Raw genomic sequence first — 15845 nt, forward strand, 5'->3', positions numbered from 1 at the left:
GAAGAGGGGCAACCAGGACAGAATCCGGCGCCCCAACCGGGACTAGAACCTGGTGTGCCAGTGCCACAAGGCGGAGGATTAGCCTAGTGAACCACAGCGCCGGCCAATAAGCCAGTCTTAAAAACACAAATACCATATGTTTTCTCTGTTATTTGCAGCTAATATAGAATACAAAAAATGTATAGGAATGAAATGGACATCTTATGATATGATTGTGCTTTTTAGCCCTTGTTTATTCTCCTATGTAACTGAGGTCTTCCTACTTGTTGAATATTACGGTTGGTGGTGAAGTAAGCCTGTCAAGGTAGTGTGGATTAAAATGCAAAGACTGATGAAAAGAATACAGGGGAGGGAAAGTGAGGGATGGGGAGGAGAGAGGAAGTGTGGTTGCCTTCTTGGAACTGTACATATGGAATGCATGAAATCTGTTCTCTTCATATTAACAAAAAAAAAGTAAAGTAAATGTGAAGGGAGTTTAGCATTCTTATAGTTTTCTGAAGATTATAATTTAAAAATAAATTCCACAAATGTAACAGCCTTCTATTTGAGGATGTGAACGACCTCAGCTAGAAGATGGGAAAGGAAAAAATATCACAGAGGGGTTTATGCAGTGGAGTGGAAGTTGGCACGTATGGCTTCAGGACCATTCTGATTCTCAGATTATTAGATAATTATGAGTTAATTATTGTCCTCTAGTTCCAACTTAAGGCCTGATATAAGTGGTGGGCAGCGCTGTGGCTCAGTGGGTTAACACCCTGGCCTGAAGTACTGGCATTCCATGTTGGCACCGGTTCTAGTCCCGGCTGCTCCTCTTCCCATCCAGCTCTCTGCTGTGGCCTGGGCAAGCAGTAGAATATGGCCCAAGCTTGGGCCCCTGCATCCACATGGGAGACCCAGAGAAGGCTCCTGGTTCTTGGCTTCTGATCGGCACAGCTTCAGCAGTTGAAGCCAATTGGGGAGTGAACCATCAGATGGAAGATCTCTCTCTCTCTCTCTGCCTCCCCTCTCTCTGTGTAACTCTGACTTTCAAAAAAATAAATAAATAAATCTTTAAAAAAAAAAGAAAATCTGGGGAATGAATAATTATTTTATTTCAAAATGCCTTGAGCATTTCTTTGTCCATTTTATTTCATGTAATTAAGAGATGAAATGAGCATATTTAATCTCAAAAGAAATATATATGCTGCATAGCTAGGGTCAGTGCTCTGTACTGGGAAAGGTTTGGCGTATGATTTCAAATGATCAAATATCCTGGGTAAAATTCCAGACATTGAGATAAGTTATACAGAGTGACCAAGCTGGCATAGTTGAGGTTCTGTACCAGGTGAATTGTATATAGGCATTGGTGGGCATGATTAAGGCTACTGAGTGCTTTACATTGTTTAAGTTTCACTGTAGCTAAGTAAATATATATTTACAATAATGAATTTTATTTAAAGAAGAAACTAAAACTGAAAAAGCATTGGTATCTGTCCAAGTTCACACCCTCCATTGTGCACTGATCTTTATTTCCAATTTATACCCATTTAATTCTGACTTCAATGCCTAGCATTCAACACTGAAAGTTGCTTTTTATAATATGCCATGGTTTATTAATCAGCTTTAGATATACTTGTGTCCCACCTCAATGTGCAAACAAACATCCTCCTTTGTCTTATTTTCTTCTGCTTTGAGAATTTAATTATCTGCCTGCAGCAAAACACGACAGTTAAAGATTCTCATGAAAACCAAAAAGGGAAAGGACAATTACAATGTGTGGGTTTTTTTTTTTTCTGACATTCACATTATTTTAATTTCAATTTTGACTTTCTTTTAGGATCTTAGCATGTGGAGAAAAATATTTATATTTTAGTAGTCTTAAAATCACTCACTGGATGGGCTGTATAGAATAATTTGGGGGATACTGGGTTATGAATTTATAGCTGTAGCCCATGACATTCACATATAACTTTTACCATATTCTGCCTCAATTTCCTCATTTGGTAAAATGCAGTTTTTCTCAAAACCCTTTATATATATTAGGAAAATGGCCCTGACTGCTTTTAAAGTAAGATCTTATCCAGCATTTTTCATTCCAAAACACACATGATTTGAGTGCCATTGTGTAAAGTGGCCTGGGCCAGGGCAGAGGATTTCAAGAGGAAGACATCTCTAACTTAAGGATCTCACAACTTATGTCCATTTTTTAAATTTTAGATCTATTTTCATTTTATTTGAAGAGGAGAGAGATATCTATCTCTATCTATCGATCTATCGATCTATCGACATCTTTCATCCGATAATTTACTCCTCAAATGCCCTCATTAGCCAGGGCTGGGCAATGCTGAAACCAGGAGCCCAATCCAGGCTTCCACACGAGTGGCAGGGCCAGCTGCCTCCAGTGAGTGCATAAGCAGGAAGCTGGTTTGGAACTGGAAGAGCCTGTACTAGATCCAGCATTCTGCTTTGTTATGCATACATCCCAAGCATTGTCTTAATTGCTGCACCAAGTGCACACCCACAATATTTGTTTTTAAGAAGCAAATTCAAGAACACTAAGGTTCTATAATGGCAGTGAGCATTGGAAATTTGATAAACTGCAAGGAGAGGAGATAGGCTACCTCCTCTTCAGCTACAAAGCCACTCCTGCTGGATGATTGCAGCAGGGTGTCTGAGTGTCCAGGCATGTCAGGTCCTGAGTCTCAGTCACTGCTCACTATACTCACTATAGGAATATGTCATAATAAAAATAATATATTCTCCATTATTGATGAATCTGATCTATGGCATAATTCTGCCTGTGCACATTTCTTTGATAAAGTATGTGGTCCTGGTACATATGAACTCATTAGGGTAACATTTCTTAGTGGCTTAAGATCTGAGCATTCCGATTAGCAGATATTAGGCCAGTGAAATGTGCAAGAAATTCAATGACAGCTATCCACTGGGCTGTTTTGACCTACATGGTGATTACTAAAACCTTCATTGACGTACAAAGGATATAAGAATTAAAAAAAAAAGAAAAAGTGTATTATATTTGGTGAGGGAAGAATTTGGGAATAGGAAAATAACTTTAGAACTCATTTGTTCCATTTGTTTCTCTTTTAAAATCAACCTAGAGCTGATGCTCCTGATGTTTCTTACAATTTAACCTTGACTGACAGCAGAAATAAGTCAACCACTGTCAATTATGTAGTTGACACATTGTCTAACCTTCATGGCTGGATGGCTCTGCTCTTGGACCAAGAGACCTACTCATTGCGATTTGAGAATCCCTGGATCCACAGCTCTCTGCAGGTAACCCCAGGAATCCATTCATTGAAGTGTCCCATTCCCAATAAGGAATTCTGATTTTTTCTTCTGGGAAATAGGTTGCAAATATTAATCATTACCTGATGCTGATAAAGAAAGCAACAGCTGCATGATGAGTAGATGTTGGATGTAAGATTTGGATGTTTTTAACTTGGAAATTTAAGAATCTGTTTAAATCTCAATCTTGAGTGCAGAATGGTTTTTCTTGAAATTTTAAATTAATTAATTCAATGAAAATTAGCCTCTAAGAACACTGTAGAATTGCATTTTTTTTTTAAATTACAGATCAAAACCCAACAGCCCCAATAGAAGTGTCTGCAGCCAGAGAAAATGTCTTAACCAGGCATTTACACATTTCATACTGCCACCTTGTGGTAAAAAGTTAAGTTGCAAAAAGAGATCCCTGTGAGTCCCCAGGCTGGTTTCAGTTGAAGGAATTTTACCTGGGGGAAGTAAAAATAGGGACAGTCATGTGAAAAGTGGATACGTTTTAGGCCCTCCCCCCAATGCAGTGGATTCTCTCAGCTTTTCTTCCTTTCAGTACACTTCTGTCCTCTTGTGTTGTCATAAATATCCCCTAACAGGATAGCAGAGGACAGATGGAAGTTGCTTCAGGTATACCATAGTTAGGAGGAATTCAGAACAGGATCTTGTTCTTTCCACTATGACTGTCAGAAAGGATGTGTCCCTGTTGTTCATTTCCTTGAGATTCCCATGTGCACATTTTGGGCAATTTTCATAAAGTGAAGGCAGTAGGGTATGACTCTAGAGGTGGAAACCTTGGGCCCAGCATGGCCCTGCTTTGTGACATGGGGCAAGTTACTGAACTTCTGCCTGTGTCAGCTTCATCAGCTATAACATGGGACAGTAAAAGCAACAATCAAGGCATAAATGACTCACATACTGCCTGATTGTCTGGTAAGTGCTCCAGCACTGGAAGTTAGTATTGTTGTAAATAGTTGACACCCATCATTGCCCGCCTTTTCAAGTTGTGGGGAAAACTGAAAAGGAATTCAAGACCTATGCCTGTGTCTTTTAGCTGTCCAGGTCTACACTATCCTATTTCTAAATGGTTCTAACTATGTTTTCTATAGCTCATTTTGGGGCAACTTTCTTACTAATTGGACACTGTTGTATTTTTCCTTTCCAGTACTCAGCAACATTTGACAACTTTGCTCATGGGAATTACCTCCTGCTGGTGCACACAGATGTGCCACCTTACTCTGACATCCTCATACGTTGTGGGAGTCAAGTGGGCCGCTCCCTTCTGTCTCTTCCATCACCTGGTCAGGACCAAAGCTGTGACTGGTTCTTCAGCAGCCAGCTGAGACAACTCACCTATCTGGGTAAGTATCTGACTGGAGCAGTGTCTTAGGGAGCACAGGCAGAAACCACGCTTCTCTCTTGGACTATGGGCACATATGCTATGAAGGGAGGGCCTGGTATTGGGGTTAAGTGAGTATGTCCTGAAATCAGACTCCCTGGGTTTAAATTCCAGCTCCAGTGCTTATCAGCCAGGGGATACTGAGCAGGTACTCTTTCTTTCAGATCTCAGCCTTTTCATTTGAGAAGCAGGATAATAATAGGGCCAATCTTAAAGGATAGGAAATTAAATAAAGGATAACATGTAAAACTCCTAGTAAGACTGCTAATACCATAGCAAGTGCTTAGTAAACATTTGTAGTATTATTTTTTATAAAGGTTTATTTATTTATTTGAAAGGGAGAGTTATAGGGGGGTGGAGAGAGAGAGAGAGAGAGAGAAAGAGAGGGAGAGAGAGGTCTTCCATCCGCTGGTTCACTCCTCAGATGGCTGCAGTGACCGGAGATGCGCTGATCTGAAGCCAGGAGCCAGGAGCTTCTTCCAGGTCTCCATGCAGGTGCAGAAGCACAAGCACTTGGGCCATCTTCTGCTGCTTTCCCAGGTCGTTAGCTAGGAGCTAGATCAGAAGTGGAGCAGCCAGGACTCGAACTGGTGCCCACATGGGATGCCAATACTGCAGGCGGCTGCTTTACCTACTACGACGCATCAAAAGCATCGGTAGTATTATTTTTAATTCACTGTGGGTTAGTGTTGTATATATAGTGAAAAGAACTCTGTATATAAGGCAGGATACTTGATAATTCATATGAGATGCATGTAATCTAAATGGAGACATTGTAGTTAAGACATCGCAGTCAGGTGTTGTAGGTTAAACTGACACAGGAAGTTCTGCTTCTGATCCAACTTCTTGAAATTGTGCCTGGGAAAGCACTGGAAGATAGCGCAAGCACCTGGACCCCTGCCATCTCCAAGGGAGACCAGCATGGAGTTCTAGCCCTGGCCTTAGCAGCCATTTAGGTAGCGGACTAGCAGTTGGAAGATCTCTTTCTTTCCCTCCCTGCCTCTCTTTCTGTCACTCTATCTTTTAAGTGAATAAAGATCTTTTTTAAAAAGGCACCAGAGTCCATGTGGGCTTCTCCCTGGCATGAAGGCTCATAGGCAGAGTTGTGTAAACAGAAGCTTCATTTTGCTGGGAGGAGACTGCTGGGCCTCTTGCAGGTCCGCCAAGTTCCACATCAGATTTTCGGCAGGCACTGCTCCTTTTCTTGGCTGCCTTTTTGTTAGAGTGCTGCTTCACTGATAACTGGCCACATTTCATTCATCTGTTGACCACTTCTTTGGTTATTGTGTGCTCACAACGTTACCACAATCCCTTAGGATAGGAAGTCTAAAAAAAAATCATAGACCTCTACACTTCCTCCCTTTGGCTGCTCCATGTGTGGGTTAAGACAGCTGACTAATCTAAGCTAAGGCCCATCCGAGTGTGGAAGGGAGCAGAACCCAGGCATTCTGGCTCCTGGCTGTGGATCCCTCCACTAGAGTGTGCTGCCCACTAAATAATCACTGACCACCAACTGGAAAGGATTGGGGTAGGGAGTAGGGTGACTAGGCAGGGATGTGAGAGAAAACTTCTCACTGATCATGTGCCAGAGAAGAAAAGCCTGCACATGTGGTAGGTTTTGCCCCTTCATTTCTGCCTTTCAGTAGGGCAAGTTTTGTTTTTGTTCAGCAAATATCTTTAAGAAGTACAACTTTTTTTGGAACATGCAGGACCAGAGCTTAAGGCTTTTGTTTTTGTGTTTCCAAAGGAGATTGATTACGTTATTCCACTTACCAATTAAAGGCAAACATTTATAGAATTTTGTGAAAGTGGAGCATCAAAATTACTTACCAAACAAAAAAGTAAAGGTAGTCACAGAAATGTTAGCCACCCTCTGTGATTGGCTGGCTCTTTTACCTGGTGTCTGGCATTGCAATCATTCCATGCTCCAATAGCTTCATTTACATAAGGTGAAGAGTATTGTTTCTTGGTGGTACAAAAGCTCCACACGTATTAGAATATGGTAAGTTTTAGTGAAAATATCATCTATTGCACTAAAAATTCCTCAATGGATCATTTCTCTTGAGTCCTTCCTCAGCCACCTAGAATATTAACAATATTATGTGTCTCAATGTCAGTGTACATGTCAAAACCTTTCAATTTTCCTATTTTACTAGATTTATAAAATAACTGAGATCCACAATAATAGGATGTGTATGATATATTGTTCCCATGATTTAAATGTTATATCATTGAGCAATTCTTATCCACAGAATAAGATACCGTCCCACATTTTAAAGTATCTCTTAAGGAGATGAGTTTGGTTGCCTTTTCTGACACTACTGAGTGTTTTGCCCAGGGAACTACATAAAGAGCAGACCATGGGCAAAGCCCCTGTGGACTACACTTTGTGTCAGAGCCCAAGATGGGGCAATATTCAACGTGACAAACCATCGGGAATGGCAGTTCCCAACTGGAACTTCCCACGTCATGCTTGGGGATGGATGTGACCACAGAACAGGTGTTCTTTCCTATCTGAAGGTTGGAGGTGAAATCCAGCAAGCCCATTTTCCTGCTCACACAATCTGATTCTCTGGTAGCTCTTGTCTGCCTTTTAGTCATTTCCTGCTGCCTCCTTTCCCTGCTGTTTTTTCCAGGGATGTTTCAGTTCATGGTGAACTATTTTTATTTTTTAGTTACATTAACGCTATGAAATAATTAGTCAGCTAATTAATCTGGTTTACAAGCTTTGTAGGATTCTTCAGCTGTCAGTCAGCCCCAGGCCCGAGGCCTCCATCTAGTCTCGGCTCTCTCGCCCATGTGATTCCTGTTGCCATGGCTACTGGCTACATCTGCTGACACCCCACTCTCTATTTATTGCTTAATTAAGAATTTCACGCTCAGCCCTTATCTGCCTGGAAGAACAAGCGCACACTGTTAAGAAATTCCAAATTTAGGCCCAGGCACAAGGGGAGCCTTTCTTACGGGCTTGGCTGGATGGAGCTTCTCTAACGATCCTCTCGGCAGCCCAGCCGCCACCCTTCAATCAAAAATCATTAAATGGGGCAGAGATAATGAGCATGTAGCATATCGAAAGGAGGATGTTTGCTTGGTCCAAAGGAGGAGAAGCTGCTGGGCCTCTTGCTCAGCTCCACTTCAAAGGCAGACGAGCCCTCTCATCATGGGGGCCCGATAAAGCCTCATTTGTTCTGGGCTTGACTTATGCAAAAGGTCTGGTATGTCCCAGTGCCATCTCACAGACGTGGCTTCCCCCACCTCTTGCCTCCACCTCCACCACCCCTCCCTGGCCTTCCGCGTGCTCGTGTGTCAGCACTTAGGCAGCTGGGTCCCCCAAAGCATCAGGCTGGAGCGTATAATCACTGACTCTCCACTCACAATGGCCACTTGTAGGGGGGTGGCCAGGAGGAGGTCCCCATCACAATAGGAACACAATTATTGCAGCTGCTCTGGAGGGCCATGCTTCTTCCTGTAGCAATAGAATAGGACTTGCTCCAAACAGGGGGAGAAGGGCTAGGGGGAGGTGTTCTGGATGGAGAGGGGTGGAGAAAACAATCTTGAGTTGATTATTCAGATTCTGACTCTTGGAAGCCCGATGTGGAGCCAGTGGGGTTCCAGCAGCTGCTGGTAGACAGCCCTCTTCTAATCATTGTACATTCTGTCAGGGGTCAACTTACTTTTGACCCTATCCTTTCATATTGGGAAAAGGCTCTTTAGGGCAAACTGTTGGGTTGTGGCAGGGTGCATTAAACACTCAGAGCCCCTTCTCCTTGCTTTATCCCCCACCCAACCAGCAGCCGGTGATAAATTTGTATCAGATGTTGCGCCATTCACAGTTGTCCGCCTGTGTTCACACAGCCCCCACTCACACCGCAGAGAGGCAGCCGAGCTGGGATATTGTGTGGGGCGGCAGCTGAGAAGGTCTGCTCGAGAGCTCTGGGGCTCCAGCCGCACCACCTTCTTCTGCTCTGACTGGGAAACGACGCTGTCTAGACAGGCTGGCCAATACACGTGTTCAAATATGGCCCCCTCACCAAGAGAAAGGCTGGCTGTGTGTTGGGGGGAGCCAGGCTGTCGTCCCTGAGGAAGAGGACAGATGGACTTTATGTGTGTGCCAACCTCCCGGAAGGACTAAGTCTCCTTATGCAGACAGTTTAGAAGAGATGCTCTTAGTGTGAGAGATGCTGAAGATAAGGAATGTGCCCCTGAGTCTGAGGCTAGGCTTGTTGTGTTAGCTGCTGTCTAGGTCTCCTGTTCCCAAAGCAGCAAGGACGCTGCGAGGAGCAGGGCTGCCGCCCGTGCTCTTCTGTTCATCTGCAGGTCTGGAAGACCCCGTGCACCCTGAGAAGGAATCCTCTTAGTATCTAAGGAGGAGAGTAGACTCCCGGCTCCCCAGAGCTCTGCAGGAGGATTGGAGGCAGAGCTGAATCATAATCTTTTGCAACTCTACAGCCATCCCCATGCTGAGGCCCTCTAAGGCAATCTATAGCATTCTAGTTAATAAATTAATTTACATTCTTGTAGAAAACTCATCCCCTAAAAATCCCCAAGGATTTTTACTGGTAATGTAGAGGACTGACTTGAGGGAAATGCACTACCTTTATGGCAAAAGGATAGATAATGAACAGGAGGTGGGACTGTGAAAAAGGATTTTGCCTCACGGTTAGAAGTGACTTTTCTAAAAGGAAAGGGAAGGAAGGAGGAGAGGAGAGAAGGGAAGATGGAAGGAAAGAAGATAGGGATGGGAGAAGGAGAGAGGGAAACTTAGAATTCAGGATTCAATAGATTGCTAGGAGTCACTCAGGCTGAGGAACCAATTCTTAGCAATGCTAGGTGGCTGGTGTATTTCTTTCAGATCATAGGTGGTACAGCTAGCAGAGTTTGCAAACTTAGCTTTTTCAACTCCAGGTTGGGTACTTTTCTGGTATCTAATTTTTTTTGAAATATCTAAGCTGATATACCTACCCTTGTAAACCAGTTCTTCTTCCTCTTATTTACAGGAAAGTTGTGTCTTTTAATTAACATTTGTTTTCTAAACTAGATTTTTGAATCCAATCTACTTAAGTTTGTCATGTCCTTATACTTTCTGTACTATTATTTGCTTAATAGTTTTCTTTAGTCAATTACTAAACTGTCTTTTCTTTTAAGATTTATTTATTTGAAAAGTAAAGTTACAGAGAGGGAGAGGCAGAGAGAGAAAGAGAGGCCTTCCATCTGCTGGTTCACTCCCCAAATGCCACAATGGCCAGAGCTGGGCCAATCCAAAGCCAGGAGCCAGGAGTTTCTTCCAGGTTTCCCACACAGGTGACAGGGGCCCAAGCTTCCACTGCTTTCTCAGGCCATAGCAGAGAGCTGGATTGGAAGTGGAGCAGCCGGGTCTTGAACTGGCGCCCATATGGGATGCCAGCACTTGCAGGCAGCAGCTTCATCTTCTATGTCTCAGCACTGGACCCCTTATTTTTAAAACCAAACCTCTTCTTAAACAATAATATTTATAAAATTGTGGGTCTAATGGGCTACTTGTTTTTTCTAAAGTATATTAAATTTGTAACCACTAAAATAAAACATCTTATATCACTAAAATTGCTACCGCCTAATTTATATTTAGGGAGTACACGGGTCTGCATGTTTGGGGTGTCATTGATGAAGGGTAACCATTGTGAATACAGTGATCTTTTCCATTAGGGTCTTTCTCTTTACTGGCTAAGAACAAATCACATTTTTAAGAGTATAATACAAGGAAAATTTTATGATTTTTCAAATCAGTATGTGTGTGTGTGTGTGTGTGTGTGTGTACTTGCTCTATGGCAAACATCTGGAATGCTTGTTCCCAGGCCTCTCTCTGGAAGCTTTGTTTCAATAGGTCTGTGACAGAGCTCAGGAAATCACAAATACTCCCATGTAAATGAGGTAAACGTTGCTCTCAGTCAAAATAACAATTGTTATTCTTTGAGTTAATTAAGAAGGTTTAATTGAACAAACTCTCAGGACTGTGGTTAATGCAGATATAGCTGTTGACATCTCAATCAAGTTCTTTTATGTTTAAAAAATTTATACGCTTACATGAATGTTACTGGGGTTACTAGAAGACCCAAAGATCATCACAGGATTTTCGTTTAATATTTCTGTGAATGTCTTTAAAAGATCATGTGTTATGAGGGCCATGATAACTTTTAGGCTGTTTCTGTGAAACTGGAATCAGACTGGTGCGGTCCTACATTAGGTGCCCAGGGATCAATTGCAAACAGGTCTTCTTTGTAGCTAAGTCAAGAGATCAATTTCTGGGGAATAAGATCAACTTCCCTAGCAAGACAGGAGACATGCAACCAGAGAATGCAGGTATGTTAAGTGGATCAAGAAGAGATGGAGGTAACAGACCTGGCAAGGTGAGATGGGCAGAGAGAAGATCAAACCCAGTAACTGGATCAGGAAGACAACACTGGAGTCTGGGTCCTGAGCAGAGACCAGAGGAGTCAGGGTGAGGTTGGATGAAATATACAGACACCAATGGCAGTTGCTGTTTTATGTTCTTTCATGGTGTGGTCAGTGGCTGATTCACATTAGGTAAATGTGGATAGAAGGGGAGGTTCTAATATGTACAGAAGCTGAAATAACAATGTGAGAATGGGGAGAGGCATGGAAGAGTGAATTAGGGAAGGAGCCTATTGCTTACTAAGATGACACACATTTTTCTGATTTAAAATGCAAAGTACTTATTTTTTCCTTCATAGTTTCAAAAGGATACTAGAATTAACTCTGAAGGGAATTAGTTTCTCTTCCCCAGTTATCTAATGAGGACAAAATTAACCAGGCATAACAATTTACCTGGATAGTCACTTATATCACATCTGGTTTTATGACTTTTCTCCTGCAAGAAGCCATTTTCTTAACACATTTCTCTCTTTCTCCTCCGTGTCTGTGTTTATAGCAAGTTTAGATCACATAATGTTCATCAGAAGAACTTGGCAATAATTAACTTAAAGACATTTTGTCTTTGCAAGGACCAGAGCCTCTTACAATCTGGGAAGGATCAACTACAATGGGACTCCATTTATAAACAAGGGAGATTAACCATTCTCATATTACAAATACAAAATCAAAAATCCTAAGCACTGAGAAAACACATGTACAATATCACAGCCTTTGTAATACTTTTAAACTCTTCCCAAGTCAATACCTTTAATCTCAAACGATTTTCATCCCTCTCTGCATTTGTTCAAGTTGGAAATGACACTTCATATTTACAGTGTTTTAGAGAGTCAAAACACCTAGCAAACTTTCACAGATCTGGATGCATTGCTTACAACTCTGTAATGCTATGATTCATCATGATTAGGTGCAGCTGCAAAAAGAGTAAAAGCATATTTCTTCTGCCTGTTAACTGGTGCCTAGAATAATGAGCCTGTTATAGTGACAGTATTAACAAAAGCTGGCAATGTTCTTTATGTGTCAGGCACTGTTCTAAGCTTGTTCTAAGAATTCCCCTTTCTTTTCTTCCCAATAACTCTGTGAGGTAAATAGTACAATTATTCCCATTTTCAAGTGAAGTGAATGAGGTTCAGGAATGGCCAACTGTCATTTGTATGTATCTAGAAACTCCAAGGGTCAGGATTTAAATGCAGGGTATTGTGTGACAGCATCCCCATTCTTCCATATACTTTCTATGATCTCTCATGGCATAGAATGCTGTGTGGGAAGGGGTAGCCATCTGACCCATACTTAGGCACCCCAAAACTAGCACCAGACAAATATGCTGAGGTGGTGACATAGGAAATCACACAGTTCCTACTTTGGGGAACTGTTTTCTTTGATCCAGAAACTGCTTCTCTTCTCTGAATGACATTCACACATTCAACTCCATAAGGTGAGCAATAGATTTTTCAATATCCTGTTTGGTTTTCCAATGTCTGTTTTAGGAAGGGTTCTTCTGGAGGTGGGGAATCATTCGTGCATGTGTGGGAGCTGATGAAAATCGGTGGCCTCTCAGTCCAGAAGCCATGGGTGCAGGGTAGTAGAGAGCTGTAGACATTATACAATACCAAGCCAGCATACCTTGGTATGAAGAGTCAGAAAAGCTGGAACTGGCATTGTGGCGCTGTAGGTAAAGCTGCTGCCTGCAATACCAGCATCCGATTTGGGCACTGGTTCATCCTCGGGCTGCTTCGCTTCCCATCCAGCTCCCTGATAATTGTCTGGGAAAAGCAGCAGAAAACGGCCCAAATGCCTGGGCTCCTGCCACCCACGTGGGAGACCTGGATGAAGCTCCTAGCTCCTGACTTTGACCTGGCCCAGAATTGGTGATTGTGACCATTTGGGGAGTGAGCCAGTAGATGGAAAAGTCCCTCTCTTTCTCTGTAACTCTGACTTTAAAAATAAATAAATCAATCATTTTTGAGAAAGAGTCAGGTATGCTGAGCTTAATTTCTTCAGTTTTAGTGATAATCATCACAGTGATAACTATAAACATAAATACTTAGCATATCTTTTTTTTTCACTTAATGGGTTTTATGTGCATTATTTTTTTCCATTCACTACCAATTTCTTCCTTTAATGAGGAAAAGCAGTGTTCAGTTCTTCCCTCAACCATTCTCCACATAGATGTAATTTATGCTTGTTTTGGGTTGAATAAATCATTGTATAATGAATAGAGGGGCGTTGAGAAGGATCCTCGATATGTGACTATTATTAGTTACTATCACAGTAATTATTTTATTATGCTAGTATCTCTGTTTCAAAGAGGAGGGTACCAATGCCCTGAGATATATCCCACTAGAAGTCATCAGAAAGGAATGATTTTTATCATATCTTTAAGTGAACTGACTTCTCATTCCAGTGTTTCCATGACCTTTTGTTCTAACTTGCTTTTCTTAGCATTTGATCCTATAATGATATTTAACTCCTTTGTCTGGTAGAAGAGTGTTCTGTTGTAGACTTTTTTATGTACTTGGATGCCATCATGGCCACATTCTTTTACCCTGCTCTTTCCAGTGATGCTTGACTTTTTTATTATTTTTCTCCTGATTTTAGTAGAGTACATAGAATATATTTAAATTATCCATTGAGTACTAAGTATACAGAATAGAGCTCTGTAAACCCAGGATTTTTTAATTGATCCATGAAAACTAAATATGAGCATCTGCATTTCTAGTAATATCTAGTGACTCAAGTTACATGACAGAAGTCCCTCCTCAAAAATTTGAAGACACAGTTAACAAAGCAATTCTAAATTAATAGTATATATTCAATAAATGTTTACTAAATTGATAATGATTTTGGGATACATATCACATTATGGAATTACAAGTGTTTTTCAACATTAGTCAATGTGAACAGAAGTGAATGAGTTTGACATTACAGGAGAAAAATGAATAGATTTGTAACTGGTAGCTTTATTATTGTTATCATTACTACTGATTATTAATCTCAAGTGTGGGTGAAATATGCAATGGATAAATTAGCTATTTAAGGAGTCTTATTGTTGTTGTACCTGTTCTCAAGATGTTACAGAATAAGGATAAAGCCACAATCTCATGCTTTTTATAATTGAAAAAAAAAAAAAAAAGATCAACCAACCAAAATAAGAAAAAAAGCAATGGAGAGGTCTCTTCATGGATCTCTTTGTGGATTATTTTCTTTGTAATGTCCTGAGACTCATGTTTTGTAATTAGAAAGAACAATATTAGGCCTATTCCATTTACAATGTTGGAACAGGTTTAAGATCCCAGGAAAACAAAAATGGAGAATATGAGTTTGGTCAAGGGCCTGAGGCTGCAGTCTTCAGCAGTATTGGGCCCTCCAGTGGTGGGAGGTGTGGGCTGATATGACATCTGATAAGACAGAAAAGTAATTAACCGATAAAGGTGTTACAGGAAAAATGAAGTTCCCGCACCTGATTACTAATTAATCAGGCGTGAGAGCACCTTGTAGATGCATTCGCTACTTAATTATAGCAGCTTCTCTTGGCAAAGGAGCATATGTTCCCAGCTTAATCTACTGGTTTATACTGACATCAAATTGTCATTATCAGAAAGAATCAGGCCTTTTGATTATTTCCACTAATTTATTGAACACTTAAAATTAATGAACCCCAGGCCTTTTAAATGTGCTCAGTTGGTTTGGAAGATGGGAGGAGAAAGGGGGGTAGAGAGAAGCCTTCATTAAAAGGACAATTTGGATAAAGGTAAAGAAAATACATTTCATGGGTGATGTGAACTCTATTGGTGGAAAAAACATGAATTCTAAGAGCTGAGCCTACAAAATGATGGGGAGGAAATAGGATATAAGGTACACCCTGCTGGACACCGTTGGCCTCTGAAGAACATATGGCTAAAGTTTTTTTCTTCTAATTATTTATGTATCAATTCTCTTGGAGACCTCATTGCAATTAAGTTTAATTGAATAAAAGCAGTCAAAATCAAATGTTGGGAATCAATTGTCATATTAACTAACAAGGACTTTATGTTTTTATTTTGAAAATATAGTTAGCTTGGGCAGAATTTAATATAACGTCATCTCTGTCATAGGTAAATATCATTAGTATTCAGTTAATTTTTTTACATCACTCCTAACTTGTGGTTGTTTGTATTCAGTTTCAGGTAAAGGCCAAATTCAAGTAATTCTACAAGTGAGGGAAGGCATGCCTCCAACCATTGCAGGTGAGTATTAATGCAATAAATAGAAGTGCTGGTACAGCAGAATGTACTCCAGTAGTTGCAGGAATTCCTCCTCCTGATTTTGTTTATAAATAATCAGGTATCCTCCCAAAAGCTTTCATGCCTAACAACTCCTTATTGTGTCACTCCTGGAACTAAAATATGTGTCTGCACGTCAAAGAAAGATATAAGGGTCCATTTATTTTTCAAAACAATGGAAAGTAAGAATTGAAACATGTAAATAAGCACATTTCATAAATTATGGACCATATGTGCACACAGGACTCCAGATCTACAGATGGGCTATTAGGCCCCCTCCACATGGAAAGAAAAATTCAGGGTACCTCTAAACTTTAATTGTTCCTGGTAATTTCAAGAAATCAGGATAAACAAACCCTCTCTCCAAAGTCAGATGGTTGTATGAAATCTTTTTGACTCAAAAAAGCCAAATTCTCAAAGACTAAACATGAGCATCTTGTAATGTATTTCAGCGTTCACTTTTGTTTATCTTGAGTCAATTT

The 15845-nt window shown here is 40.9% G+C and overlaps 1 protein-coding gene across 6 annotated transcripts in view; it reads left to right on the forward strand.

Moving 5' to 3' along the window:
• The window catches only part of PKHD1 (PKHD1 ciliary IPT domain containing fibrocystin/polyductin), a 579994-nt gene that overhangs the window by 309310 nt on the left and 254839 nt on the right, over positions 1–15845 (forward strand). For all 6 annotated transcript variants that reach the window (XM_070074011.1, XM_051855614.2, XM_051855618.2 and 3 more), the window contains 3 exons: positions 3099–3276; positions 4442–4637; positions 15262–15327. In XM_070074011.1, the coding sequence (XP_069930112.1) occupies positions 3099–3276; positions 4442–4637; positions 15262–15327 (440 nt within the window). The remainder of the gene's footprint in view (positions 1–3098; positions 3277–4441; positions 4638–15261; positions 15328–15845) is intronic.

The sequence above is a fragment of the Oryctolagus cuniculus genome, chromosome 5, assembly GCF_964237555.1.
Source record: "Oryctolagus cuniculus chromosome 5, mOryCun1.1, whole genome shotgun sequence".
In the NCBI taxonomy this organism is placed as follows: domain Eukaryota; kingdom Metazoa; phylum Chordata; class Mammalia; order Lagomorpha; family Leporidae; genus Oryctolagus; species Oryctolagus cuniculus.